Consider the following 13,706-nt stretch of genomic DNA (forward strand, 5'->3'; position numbering starts at 1 on the left):
AAAAAAAAAAAAAAAAAAAAAAAAAAAAAAAAAAAAAAAAAAAAAAAAAAAAAAAAAAAGGAAAAAAGAAAAAAAGAAAAAAGAAAATCAAAATTCTCTCTAAGCTCTTTTCTTTGAGCCTTGACTACAAAAGCACAAAAGGGAAGAAACGGGCAGCTTCACAGCTGTTGCTAATACCATCTAAAATAGATATTATAATTTATATAATATATAGTACTTTGTATACACTAAGCTTATAGTATTAATTAAATACCAAACCATACAAACATATGCTTCAACTATTATTTATTATAGTATAAAAGTTAGGTATATTTATATAAATTAAACCCCATATTATAATTCAACCCTAAACTATAGAATATACGTAGCTATTTGAATCAAGACGTTGTTTTGCCTATGACCCAGATGGAAAAATGACTCGAACTATATCGAACCGTTGTTTTTCCTATGACCCAGATGGGAAAATGACTCGAACTATATCGAACCGTTGTTTTGCCTATGACCCAGATGGAAAAATGACTCTAACTAGATCGAACTCTAACTGTAAGAGAAATAGTACGTGTCAGTTACGGGTAAGCTATGAGGTTATGAAAGGTATGTATGAAGTAAAATAAAGAGAAATAGGGGATAGAGTATGCATAATACATGAAAATGAATATAAAGATAGGAGCTTTAATTGTTTTCAACAGTGTGTCTCAATTATTTTGGAGAAGTGGATCTGTTTGATGGGTCTTGAGGTGGATGAATGATGAGAGAGAGAGAGAGAGAGGAGAGAGAATGAAGAAGGGTTTGCTTCATAAGAAAGGGAAATGAAGAGGAGTACACAGACCTGGATGGACCACCACCATGGCTTGTAATTAGGGCTGATTAAAAACCCTAAAAAGGAGCTATGGAAACTTGGACCAGAAGCACACCAACACGATTCAATAGGTTTATCTCTTTCGTTATAAATTTATAAATTAAGTCTGTATCGATTAGTCTCTGTACGGGTTAAATTGTTAGAAAGTGTATAGTATAAGGACTAAATTGTTACAAATTTGAAAGTACGAACACGATCGTGGGAGCCATCTCTCAGAGATTTTATAGAAAAAGAAGAAAGAAAAAAAAAATGATAAGATGATGGCTAGGCTTCACGTTTTGTTTCACCTTCTCATTCACCAATGTTGGAACCAAATGATGGGATTGAGAACCCTTCACTTTCCACCAACTCTCTCCCTTTCCCGTTTTCTTCCCTTGACTCAATTCGGATATCACAATCTACCTCTTTAGAGACCAACGTTTTTTATTGACATACTACGCAGTGTCTAGCTTTGATACTATGTATACTAGTCTAAGTCCACCGTTTGCAAATATTGTCCGTTTTAATCTATTACATATTGAGTCTCACAGTTTTACAACACGTCTAATAAGTAGATTTTCAATATCTTTATAAGGAATGTTTTGTTCTATTCTCTAATTGATGTCAGATCTTCGAAAATATAATGACAAATATAAATTAATAAAGAAATACAAAGATCGGACAACTTAGGTGGGACAACAAATGTTATTCCCTATTATTGTTCTCGAAATAAAATCGAGGAAAATTTTTATTGTTCCCAACCTAATATTAACACCTTTTCACCCTACTCTTCAATTGAAACCCATAAAAATTTGTGATTTTGTTAGTTCAACTCGAATCGAGACTTTAACTTCTAATCTATTAATTGATGATATAAGTATATATGTCGATTAAATGAGTTTCCAACTTAAACGAGATGAAAATTTTTTATTTCTTTTTATTATTTATTTTACGTTGTAACAGACAAACCTAGTGAACATCAATTGAGTTATACTCATATTGATAGTTTGTATTTAATATACGTAAATATTATTGTCACGGTTAATTGTAATTTAAAAAAATGATCTTGATAGTAAAAAAAAAATAAAAGAATAATAATATGTTTTAATTTGGGAGATGGGGCATATGTCCTTGAGCAGTACAATATTATTGTTACAGTTAATTTGTACGGTTTATATGGTTGTCTTTGGTTGTTGGAACATAAATTCATATTCCACCATTGTTTGCAATAATTGGGACTTCCATTTTATTATTATTATTATTATTATTGCAACTTGACAAAATAGATATTTATAAACTAAAATATGTCAACAAAATATATTTTAAATCTCGATTCTTGGGATAATTTTCAAACATGATTTAATGGCCGACCTAACTATATAAAATTTCTCATTTTATCATAGCATAAAAATTCATATATATCTTAATTAATATGCATGTATTTATTTTAATTTTGTAATTATCTTTAAATCTAAAAATAAAGCAATCTGATCCGATCCATAAACAACCAACATATTACACACTTCAAAGTTTCGAGAACTTAAATTTAGCTGAAAGACAAGGAATAAACAGTTGCGTTTAATGAAATCCAATTTATTTGGTTACTTTCGTGGCTTTGATTGTAACATAAAAAGAGAAAAATGAATGAATTATAACACATATATATGTGTCACATTACATCATTGTTATAAGATCTTTATAATGCTTTGTATGCATGTGACATTAAATATATCCAATTAATATAGTAGTAGACATTATTTAATTTATGAACCTTATAGGCCTCCATATATAATTGAAGTGCCAGTTTCGAGCTTTGAGGATAAGAAACCAAAAAACAAAACAAAATAAATTTAAATCATTCCATAAAATATTCATTCGAGGTGAATAATATCTTACTTTGGGTTAAAATATCTGTCTTAATTCTTCCAAATTTAAAGTATATAATATAAGAGATTCTTTTGCTTTTACCTTTCGAAATTATTTTCATGAACTATGATTGTGTTGACTGATATATTGTAGATTTATTCACAAATTCTTATTTAAAATTTTAATTATATATGAGATATTATTTTATTTTTGATACTTTTTTTGTGTTTCTGGCTTGGGTATGTCAAAATCTAACCATTGCTATAGAATCCTCAAAATGTCGAACAAAGAATTGTGAGCTTTGAAGGTGTAGTCAAGAAGTGAATAAAGTGTCGAATAAAGGGTGTGCTTTGTTCGAGGGCTCCAAAGAAGAAGTCAAGCCTCGATAAGGAAAGGCTTTTCGAGGGCTCTATAGGCCTTAGGGAAGGCTCTATGTGGTACTTTGTTCGAGGGGAGGAGTGTTAGGAGAGAGTCATACATAGACTAATTTAGGGAATGATGATGGGTAGGAGGCATTTTGGGAAGCACTATATCATACTATGTGATTTCTATCGATTTCAATTAAGCTTAATTTTGAAAATTAAAAAAATAATTTTTGTTTTTAAATAGAAAATTAAAATATTATTAAAGAGAAAAATGGATTCGAGCTGAGATTTGTTAGCCCTAAAGGCAGATTGCGGGATTCCTTCACCTTTGAGGATGTGCCGAAGAAATCATGAGATTGTGTTTAATCTGGCCTTCAAATTTCAGTGCTCGGTGTCGTCATGTTGTGGTGATCAACCTTGAGGAGGGATATGGAAGAGCATAAGAATATTTGGCCATATGCTACCAAAATTGCAGCACTAACCGAGCGAAATTATTCTATATTCTTCTGATGAAAATGGCAGGTAAAACCACGACATGCTTAATAATGTGTAGCATATTCTGATTGTTTATCTTATGGAGGACGTCAATATGTAGTTGTGATGGGGAGTTGGGTACGTACAAATGGCTGCTTCCTTTTTGCCTATCAGGTGTTTGATAAAATGACTGAATCAATTTTCAAATGTAGAGGTTGCTCTGCCTATGTTATTCTTTCTTATATTCATATTCCTTTTATTTTCCTTTTTACTTGTGCATCGTCTACCCATTTGAATATTATGTTAAACTTGAGATCCCAGGTCTACCCATTTGAATATTATGTTAAACTTGAGATCCTAGGTCTGTTAGAGAGTAGAACTAAGCATTTTTTACAAAGGTATTGAAACCTCCCCTAACACTGAGGGAAGCTCGAAGAGGACAATATCTGCTGATGATGAGTTTGAATTGTTACAAATGGTATCAAAGGCACACATTACCGAGGATGTTGGACCTAAAAGGAAGTGGACATTGGGCAGTGTGCCAATGAAGACATTGCACCTCGAAGGAAGTGAATTGTGAGATTTTACATCAATTGGAAAGAGGAACGAGTGCGAGAAGACACTGACTCCAAATGGGGGTGGTTTGTGAGATCCCACGTTGGTTGGAGAGGGGAACGAAACATTCTTTATAAGGGTGTGTCCTCTCGAGGGAAAGTCCAAAGAGGACAATGTCTAGCGGTGAGTTTGTAGTAATGGAAAGAAGTTGTATGCATGCAATTCTATAGGGAGTTCCCATGAGGGATTGATCCAATTATCTGGTTTCTGCAGCTTGGTTTCTTCAAGGGGAATAACAATGCGCTTTCCTTTGACAAGAAGGTGGACAAGTTTCCAGAGCTGGCCAAAAGGTAGTGTCTTCTTTTCCTCCCAACATGCAAGATCGCTTGAAATTGTAGTGCTGTAGACATTTCCTAAAAAGATTTTCTCAAACTTGTGACTTTTCCTTTCTTATATTCTCTGTTCTAATTTTATGGTGGGGTTGGTTTACAACTTCCATCTAATCATTCCTTCCTTCCTTTAACTCTTAAAGATCATAATCGAGGTGTCTTGAACAAGGATGTTGTACCAGAAACCTCATGTACTAGAAAACTCAAAAGAACAGCATTTGATGTTTTGTCTCCTGACATTTCTACACCAAACATGGCCGTGGAACTTATAGATCACAGGAATGATGAATTTGAAGGGGTCATCATTAATTCCCAGAGCCTACCCTCTTCTGCAAACACTTTTACATCAGCTCTCCAAGCATCTCTCTTCCCTCGAAGGTGGAGAAACCTCTCCCTAACAGAATCATTTTAAAAACCTTGAGGGTAAGCCAGAAAGAGAAAGCTTAAAGAGGACAATACCACGGTTTGTACTGTTACACAAAGTCCGAGGAAAGTAGAGTTTCTTCGTCTTTTTAATACCACGGTTTCTCTTGGGAACTCTGCACTTTGAACCATTTTTTTCCCGTGCAGGGAAAAGAGGGCTATGGCTCAAATTACATACAGAGCAGGCTGAAGTTGTTCTTGTGGCTATTAATGTGAGATATTAACTGATGTTTTGATTTCATGGGTATTATTAGATATTTTAGAGTTGTAATTTTCAGGAGGGGTTCAACTATCATCATGCTGAAGCAGGGTATGCCATGCTCACTTTCTGGATTCCTGATCTGTCCTCCATGCTTTCTTCTGACTCCTCGCATCATTTTGGCGCTGCAGCATTCCTCATCAATGACAACAAGGAGGTACCTTTTTCTACTTTCTTATTGATATCATCATACCATTCACTAAGCATTTGGTTCATGAGTGTACGGCGCTGCTTAAATTGGTGTACCACATGTTCTCGTGGGCTGTCTGGTAAGTCAAAGAAGAAACTGGAGTTAGCCATCTGATATATAACCTATAGTCTGTTCTTGGAAATTCTGTTCTATTATCAGTCAGTAAGAGCAAAAGAAGGAATAAAACGGAATTTGATTTGCTTGATAAGACTGTTGGTGTCTGTGTTTTCTGTTCTCCTTCTTCTTCTTCATGTTTCAGGCATTGCCACCTTGTGGCCTTTTGAGGACTTGAATTTGCTGTTGATTTACAAGGAAAGTCAAGCTAAACTGCAAAGGTATAATATTAAAGCCCCACTTTCAATATTTTCTCTAATATTTTCATATTACAAACATAATTATGGTTTAAGTATGATCTGGATTCTTGGATTCTTGGATTCTTATCCATTAATTTTAAGTTTAACCCTTCAATCATAACTTCATTAAAAAATCAACGGTCTATTATAAAATTTTGAAAACTTAATAACCAAAACAGAGTAGGTATAATAAAGTACAATTTATCAACTAAATACCAGATTTCCTTTTCCTTTTGAGTATATTAGTAGAAATTTGAAGAGAAGTGGATCAAAACTTGAGTACAACCATTTGGTTCCTGTTCATTCTTGTTTCATTCTTTCTTTCGTCTTTGTTTACCTCCTGAAATAAATCCATAGGGTCACCACAAATTCGAGTTCCTTTTGCATTTCCTTCTAGATCAATTTGCTTGGCTCTTCTCCTTGGACGAGAAGTTTAAGAAAACTTAGGAGGACATATACAATGAGTCAAAGGAGAAGGAGAATGCATCGAGAGTGTTTACAGGAGAGTAAAAGAGTGAAAGAAAGGCTAAGGTGAGCTTGCGAATAAGTAAGCAAGCACAACTCAACTCTTCTCTGAAAAAGTCTCTAAACTCAAAATGGTGAGATATTTGTACCAGCAAGGATACTGGCCTCGAAGAGGGAGTGAATTGTGAAATCTTACATTAGTAGACTCGTTTACAAGGGTGTCCTTTTCATAGTAGACTCGTTTTAAAAACCTTGAGAAGAAGTCCGACAGGAAAAGCCTAAAAAAAACAATATCTACTAGCAATGATCTTGGACTCTTACACGAAGAACAATTGAAGCTTAGATATTAATAGGGTGGATGATTAAAAAAGGGCATGAATCTCTACTGTAAAGGATATGGAAGATTCTAGATGATGAAAAAGTGAAAATATAAAATGAGGTCGTTGGATTGGATGATTAAGAGAGAACGTGTGAATGAAACTGGAGGGCGCTGATTACGGAGGGGTTCTTTTGTAAAACCATTGGTTGGCCGTTGTTGAGTGTGTATGAGCCAGCAGTTTTAGGAAGAAGACCAACTATCAAAGTTAGTGATCCAGATCAGCATGCCCGCTCATGCGGTTCACTGCACCCCACGTTGGGCGCAACCATTTGGGTTAGGTAAATTTCTAATTATGTGTTTAATAAATTATTATCTATTTATCATTTATTATTTTTTAATAATTTTAAATAATATTTCAAAATGAAGGAATTATCATTTATTATTTTTTAATAATTTTAAATAATATTTCAAAATGAAGGAATTTAGTTCTTTAACCATACGGATCCAATAAATCAATTTTAAAAAACTTTGTAATTTAGCCATTTTTATTACACTTTCATAATTAAATTATCAATAAATTAACGTAATCCTCGACTTTCAGAATATTACACGTTAGATTTGTGAGATTTATTAGACTTTCTTTTTATGGTGTTTGCATTAAAATAAATTATTAGTATTTAAATAATTATAAATACGTAATTCGTTACAAACTACTCACGACATAAATTTTAAACCTAATTCAATTGATTAAAACACGTTTAAATTTTTCATATGTCTACGTTATTATTATAAATTTAATAATTATAAAAAAAATTGATATATTGTTCATCGTATTTGGAAATGAAAAAAAAAAAATTAATTAAGTGAATGGAACCAAACAAATGACATGGAAACTGTGCACCGCATACGAATTAATGTCCCATTTATCAATAAGAAAAAAACAAAAAAAAAAAAAAGAAAAAAGGGCGAATCCAAGCCGTCGGATTAAACTACACCGCTTACTCTGATTCAAGAAACAAACAAACTAAAAAACTAAAATGGAAATAAAAGTCTAAACAACAACGTATAAAGCAGTTTCCACATTGCCCGTGTTATCCGGCCTCTCCTATCACATTACGACACGTGGATATTGACAACGCGATTCCTACCTTTATTATTCCCTCCGAATCAAATAATTTAATTCACCCTATGTTTGATTAAATAGTTACATATTTCAATTCAAAGATTCTTATCTTTTTTTTTTCTTAATAAAATACTACTTTTATGTCAATTATGGTATATATCAATTAATTACTTTTTACTTCAAAATTTTATTTTCTGAATTATAATATTTTTACTAAGATAAATATCATGAAATTTATATAATTTTAAAGAGCTGAATGGTTAAAAGTTAAAACATTTTTTGTGTCAAGTTTAGTCCAATCAATTAATTAATACATTAATTTTTTTTTCTATAAATGGTATATTTTCATTTATTTTCTTTTCCTATTTAAATTTATTTTCAAACCTACTTTTACACCTCGAATGCATCATTTTTATTTATAATTATCTAATTTTATTCATTTGATAATATTTATTTATTTTAAATTAGGCTTGTTTTCTTACTTTTTATATTTATTAATAAATTATTAAATTATTACCCACAATTTTCAAAGCAAACATTTTTTTTTAATATCAAATATGAGCTAGGATACTCTCATCTTGCTATTATTTATTTATTTTTGCTAATGGGAGCTAGGATACTCTTTTTATACATATTAAAATTAAATAAGTCAATGAATTATATCTCTTAATTAATAAATTATGCTTACGTCAACATACTCACGTATCAAATATAAAATTAAAGTCCAAATAAGAAACATTAATCAAATCAACGCCAAAGCTACATCATTATTTTTTAAAATCGATAAAATTTAAGTTTAGTTCCATTTTAGTCGTAATATTTTTTTAACATTAAAAAATGATAAAATATTGTTGACATAAACCTAAGAAAATAATAAAATAAAATTAATCTTTGGTTACAATTTAAATCTTAAAATTTAAAAATTTTATAATTTTAAACCTTAAAATACCCATAATCATAACCATAACGTGTAATAAAAGTTTAAACGCTCGTCAAAAAGCTAAAAAATCTAGCATAAAATTTTATGATTTTGTTTGACATAAAATTTAAATTTATATATAATAAGAAAATTAATTTAAAATTTAGAAACTTTTTAACCCAATACATATTTTTTTTCCATAAAAATAAATAAACTATACGAATTATTAAAGAAATTCCCGCAAACGAGGGAATCTCAATCATATTTTCCGTACAGTTAAAAAAAATACTATTATTATTTTATATATTTTTAATGTACGAAAATTGAAATTCCTGATATAGATGGGTTTTGTGAAAATTCATTGAAAAAAAAAAAAGAAAAAGAAAATCAGGTGTGTCGGCCGATGAAAGGCATCAAATTCCCACAAGGAAATGGATTCAGGAATCTACAAACCCCTCTGTTCTCGGAAGCATTGTATGGTAACTTTTATTTTCCTCCCAATAATCATTCGGTAGAAGAAAGTGGTCGCAGTTCCTCCAGTTTTCAGCCACCAGTTTTCTCTCCATCCATCTTCGAAATACCAGACTCTTTTCAGCCCCATCGATCCCACAAACCCATTTTAGCGTCTTTTCAATTTCTACTTTTACGGGTCGTCTTTCTCTATTTGGTCAACACTACCCATATATAATATATATACTTTCTTCTTCTTCAACCAAATCAGATTTGCGATTTGCCCCCAGCAACTCTCTCTTCCCCTTCATCATCGGGTTTCTTGTTCCAAAATCAAACTCTAATGGCCGCTACAGGTAATAACATTCATAATAGCAACGCGAAGATCGTCCTTGGCGATGCTGGTTATGTTCTTGAAGATGTTCCTCACTTGTCCGACTATATTTCCGATCTGCCTGTAAGATTTTCCCAACCCCATCTGATTTGATTTCTTGGGTGAAGTGTACTTGCTCTGTTTATCTTATTGGGATTTCGTTATCTGGGTGTGTTTGTTTTAGTTCACTCTGTTGATTTGAAATGGAAATTGGTACTGTTTGAATTGATTTGGTAATCCCCACTTTGTTTTACTGCTCATTTGATTGATTTTGGTGGTTGTTTTGATGGCAGACGTATTCCAATCCGTTGCAAGACAATCCTGCTTACTCTGTAGTCAAGTTTGTGCTTCTTCTTTTGTGGTTTTTTCAATCTGATATGTGTTTTTTAATGGTTTGTTTTGACATTGGCTGGTTTATGTTTATGATTGATGAAATTAATCTGTGTGTTTTGCAGACAGTATTTTGTGCACGTTGATGATACCGTTCCTCAGAAGGTTAGCCTTTTCGTAGACCTTAACTTTCGTTTTAATGGAGTTTGGATGTTAAATTGATTAATCTTAAACTTTGGGGATTTGTGACAAAATTCTTAGAGAGCTTGTGTATCTAAGATGATATGATAAATGATACATCCCCTAGTTTATTGCACCGTTAGCAAATATTGTCTGCTTTGACTCGTTATGTATCATTGTCAGTCTTACGGTTTTAAAACGTGTCTACTAAGGAGAGATTTTCACATCTTTCTAAAGAAATGTTTCGTTCCCCTCTTCTTCCTAGTAACAAGAGTTGTGAAGTATTGGCATATGAAGATGATTATATTTGTTTTCTTTGCTTCTGTAGGTTGTTGTTCACAAGAATAGTCCAAGAGGAATACATTTTCGACGTGCTGGCCCTCGCCAACGGGTAAGCTCTGTCTCCATTCCTTTCACTATCTGTGCATGATTTCTAATATTCATCTTTTAGTTATTGAGTTGCAATGGCTTGTTGTTCAGATATACTTTAAGGCAGACGAGGTTCACGCTTGCATTGTGACATGTGGCGGTCTTTGCCCTGGACTCAACACTGTGATCAGGGAACTGGTTTGTGGCTTATACAATATGTATGGAGTGAAGAAGGTTCTGGGCATTGAAGTAAGTGATTGCCTTAATCCAGTGATTGATTTACTATAGCTGTTGGTTAAATAGGGACCAATGCAATATCTTCATGAATTTATTTAGCTAAAAGTGACTTTCAGGGTGGATATAGAGGTTTCTATTCTAAGAATACCATTCATTTAACTCCAAAGTTTGTGAATGATATCCATAAACGCGGTGGAACTGTCCTTGGGACATCACGAGGTGGTCACGATACCTCAAAAATAGTTGACAGCATTCAAGATCGTGGCATCAATCAGGTGTGAACACTCATTATGCAATTTTAGTGGAAAAGTAGATTCTTGGACCTAAGTTCATTGCTGTTCTTTCTGCAGGTTTATATAATTGGTGGAGATGGAACTCAGAGGGGAGCATCTGCTATATATGAGGTAACATTGGGAAGGATATTCTCGTTTTTCTTGATGCAAAATGCAGATAATGTTGATCTCGAGTTGCTTAGCCACTTTTCGTTATATGGTTCTTATGGGAAATAAATGATTATTTGTACCTCAGGAAGTCAGAAGAAGAGGGCTCAAAGTTGCAGTTGTTGGTATCCCGAAAACCATTGATAACGACATCCCGGTACGTTGTTCATGTTCCAACGTTGACTATTGTGGTAAATTAGATTGTTACTGGATTTAAGTGGATTTTGCCTGTTGCTGATGCAGATCATTGACAAGTCCTTTGGCTTTGACTCTGCCGTTGAGGAGGCTCAGCGTGCTATAAACGCAGCCCATGTCGAATCTGAAAGTATGGAGAATGGTATAGGGCTTGTGAAGTTGATGGGTCGCTATTGTGGTAAGACTGTGGCTTTGTTGTGTTTACGATCGGTAGAACTTGGTTCGCGATAGCATTTACGATCACTAGAACTTCTAGAACGTATCAAAGCCTAAGTTTCATTTTGCTTTTGCGGTGACAACTGCAGGGTTCATAGCGATGTACGCAACGCTTGCGAGCAGGGACGTCGACTGTTGCTTAATTCCAGAGTCGCCCTTTTATCTTGAAGGACCCGGTGGACTTTACGAATACATATCAAGATGTCTGAAAGACAACGGCCACATGGTCATTGTCATTGCAGAAGGAGCCGGGCAGGAGTTGCTGTCTGGAAGCCTTGATTCTGACAAGCTGGATGCTTCTGGTAATAAGCTTCTTCAAGATGTTGGGCTATGGATATCACAGAAAATCAAGGTTGGCTTGCAATGTGCTTTGTTCCTTTTAGTTAGATCTGTAGTACGAAGCGACTATTATAGTATGAGCCTCTACGACTCGATCATACGGTACTGAGAATTTCATTTTTCTTTCTGCAGGATCATTTTTCAAAAGAACATAAGATGACCATAAACCTCAAATATATTGGTAAGTTTGAATCAAGCATATCTCAATGCCATTGATTGTTTTATTGAACTATATGACAGATGAATAATATTATTCCTCGGACAGATCCGACGTATATGATCCGAGCTATCCCAAGTAATGCCTCGGACAATGTTTACTGCACTCTACTTGCTCAAAGTGCTATACATGGAGCAATGGCTGGCTATACTGGCTATACGAGCGGGCTTGTTAACGGAAGACAGACATACATTCCCTTCTACGTAAGACCCCGACCCTGATTACAAAATGATGTTTTACATGTTACGTTAAGGTGAAGGTTGAAACGAACTAAACCACCCCGAGTTGGTCGGTCGGTCGTTCAGTCTCACATTTTCTTCTGCTATTAGAAATTGTATGCGTTGGTCAAGTTAGGGAGGTTTGGGTTTGTTGCCATTGACACTGATTTAATTCTTCTTGCTTCATTCCATGTGCACATGAAACAACCGTCATCGGTCCATGGTTGTCGGGCCGAGTAAACATTCATTCATTAAGCTCTGCATCGAATGTTACTAACTCCGATTTGGTCAATCTGCAGAGAATCACAGAGAAACAGAACAAGGTGGTGATAACTGATAGAATGTGGGCAAGGCTTCTATCATCGACGAACCAGCCAAGCTTTCTGATTCCGAAAGACGCAGTAGCCGAGGAGTTGAAAGAGGAAGAAACGACGAACAAGTTAGACGACGACAACAACAACATCGAGGACGAGACAATGAGCAAGCCTAGTGTAATGTAGCTCAGCTCACATATGTGAAGAAATTGAAAGATGGGTGGTGTTGTAAGGCAAGGTAAGGGGTGTTTCAGTCCTTAACCAGGTGCGAAGAAGCTGTTGTTCATGGAGTTTGTTGTAGTCTAATTGTAGAGGCCCTTCCCCTCCCATGGTCTGTCTGGATTACATCTTTTGCTAATCTTTATTTTATATTAAAAATAATAGTTGGTGTCATCCTTTGGTCTTTAGATGAATTGAATTACTGCTGTATGCAATTTTTGTTAAAATAAAATATTTCAGTTTTGTCGTAAATTATCGGGTTTTACTTCAAGTCATGTCTACATTTATGCATTCTGGACTAAGTGTCTTTGTAATAAGGTAATCTGGATCTTACTTCTCATGTAGTGATTTCTTATCACATTTTCATGTTTATATTTGCCTTGTCGTGATTAATTCCTCGATTTCTAGTGTGATTTCGAGTGAGGATCATAGGCTTCGTGGTGTCGTCGTTTCAAGCTTCATACTCTATCGATGTGTGACTAGCCCCTCTCCGCAAACTCATCTGCTTTTTAAATTTTTATAAAAATTAAGTAATAAAGCAAGAAATCTATAAATAAAAGTAATTTTTATAAACTTAATTTTAAAAAGCATAAAATCATAAACAAAATAGTTATTGTAAAAAAAGTACTGTTTTTTAAACTAAAAAAACGGTTACATTTTATACCTAAATATTTATTTATGTTGTAATTTACTTTTAAAAAAACTTTTGATATCAAAAGTCAAATTTATATAAATAAAAAAGAGTATCAATTTTTACCTTGATTTGGAAAATGAATAAATTATTATATTTTAACATTTTAAATTTTAAATAACTTAAGTGTAGATTTTTATTATATGACTGCATGATAATATAGGTAAGAAATATCTTAAATCTTAGAAATATTTTATTATAATGGTTATATATTTTAATGTATATTGAACTTTAGAGACTATACTATTATAACATTAAAAGTACAAAAATAAAAAATGGGGCAAATTGCACAATTAACAAAGTTAAGGGTGCTTTTTGCAATTTTTGTTTGAAAATTATTTTGCCAGCCAGACCTTTTTTTTTTTTTTTTTTTTTTTTCC

The 13,706-nt window shown here is 33.4% G+C and overlaps 1 protein-coding gene and 1 long non-coding RNA gene across 4 annotated transcripts; both read left to right on the plus strand.

The window, feature by feature from the left end:
* The first annotated feature begins 4,244 nt into the window (after nucleotides 1-4,244).
* On the plus strand, nucleotides 4,245-6,579 carry LOC111461631. Of its 3 annotated transcripts, none has more exons than XR_002713614.1 (4): nucleotides 4,245-4,281; nucleotides 4,372-4,448; nucleotides 4,631-5,122; nucleotides 5,189-6,579. It is a non-coding gene; the product is annotated as an uncharacterized LOC111461631 (long non-coding RNA). The 3 variants fall into 3 exon arrangements; XR_002713615.1 differs by having other exon boundaries at nucleotides 5,220-6,579; XR_002713613.1 differs by having other exon boundaries at nucleotides 4,631-6,579.
* A 2,402-nt stretch (nucleotides 6,580-8,981) lies between these two features.
* Nucleotides 8,982-12,887, plus strand: LOC111461629 (ATP-dependent 6-phosphofructokinase 7-like). The gene is made up of 13 exons (XM_023105229.1): nucleotides 8,982-9,445; nucleotides 9,655-9,701; nucleotides 9,817-9,856; nucleotides 10,200-10,262; nucleotides 10,352-10,489; nucleotides 10,594-10,752; nucleotides 10,828-10,881; nucleotides 11,006-11,074; nucleotides 11,161-11,290; nucleotides 11,418-11,680; nucleotides 11,800-11,848; nucleotides 11,933-12,087; nucleotides 12,402-12,887. Exons 1-13 carry the CDS (start codon nucleotides 9,332-9,334, stop codon nucleotides 12,600-12,602), a joined length of 1,482 nt encoding a protein of 493 aa, XP_022960997.1. The 5' UTR covers nucleotides 8,982-9,331; the 3' UTR covers nucleotides 12,603-12,887.
* The last annotated feature ends 819 nt before the right edge of the window (nucleotides 12,888-13,706 follow it).

Source organism: Cucurbita moschata, unplaced genomic scaffold, assembly GCF_002738365.1.
Source record: "Cucurbita moschata cultivar Rifu unplaced genomic scaffold, Cmos_1.0 Cmo_Scf00025, whole genome shotgun sequence".
NCBI lineage: Eukaryota > Viridiplantae > Streptophyta > Magnoliopsida > Cucurbitales > Cucurbitaceae > Cucurbita > Cucurbita moschata.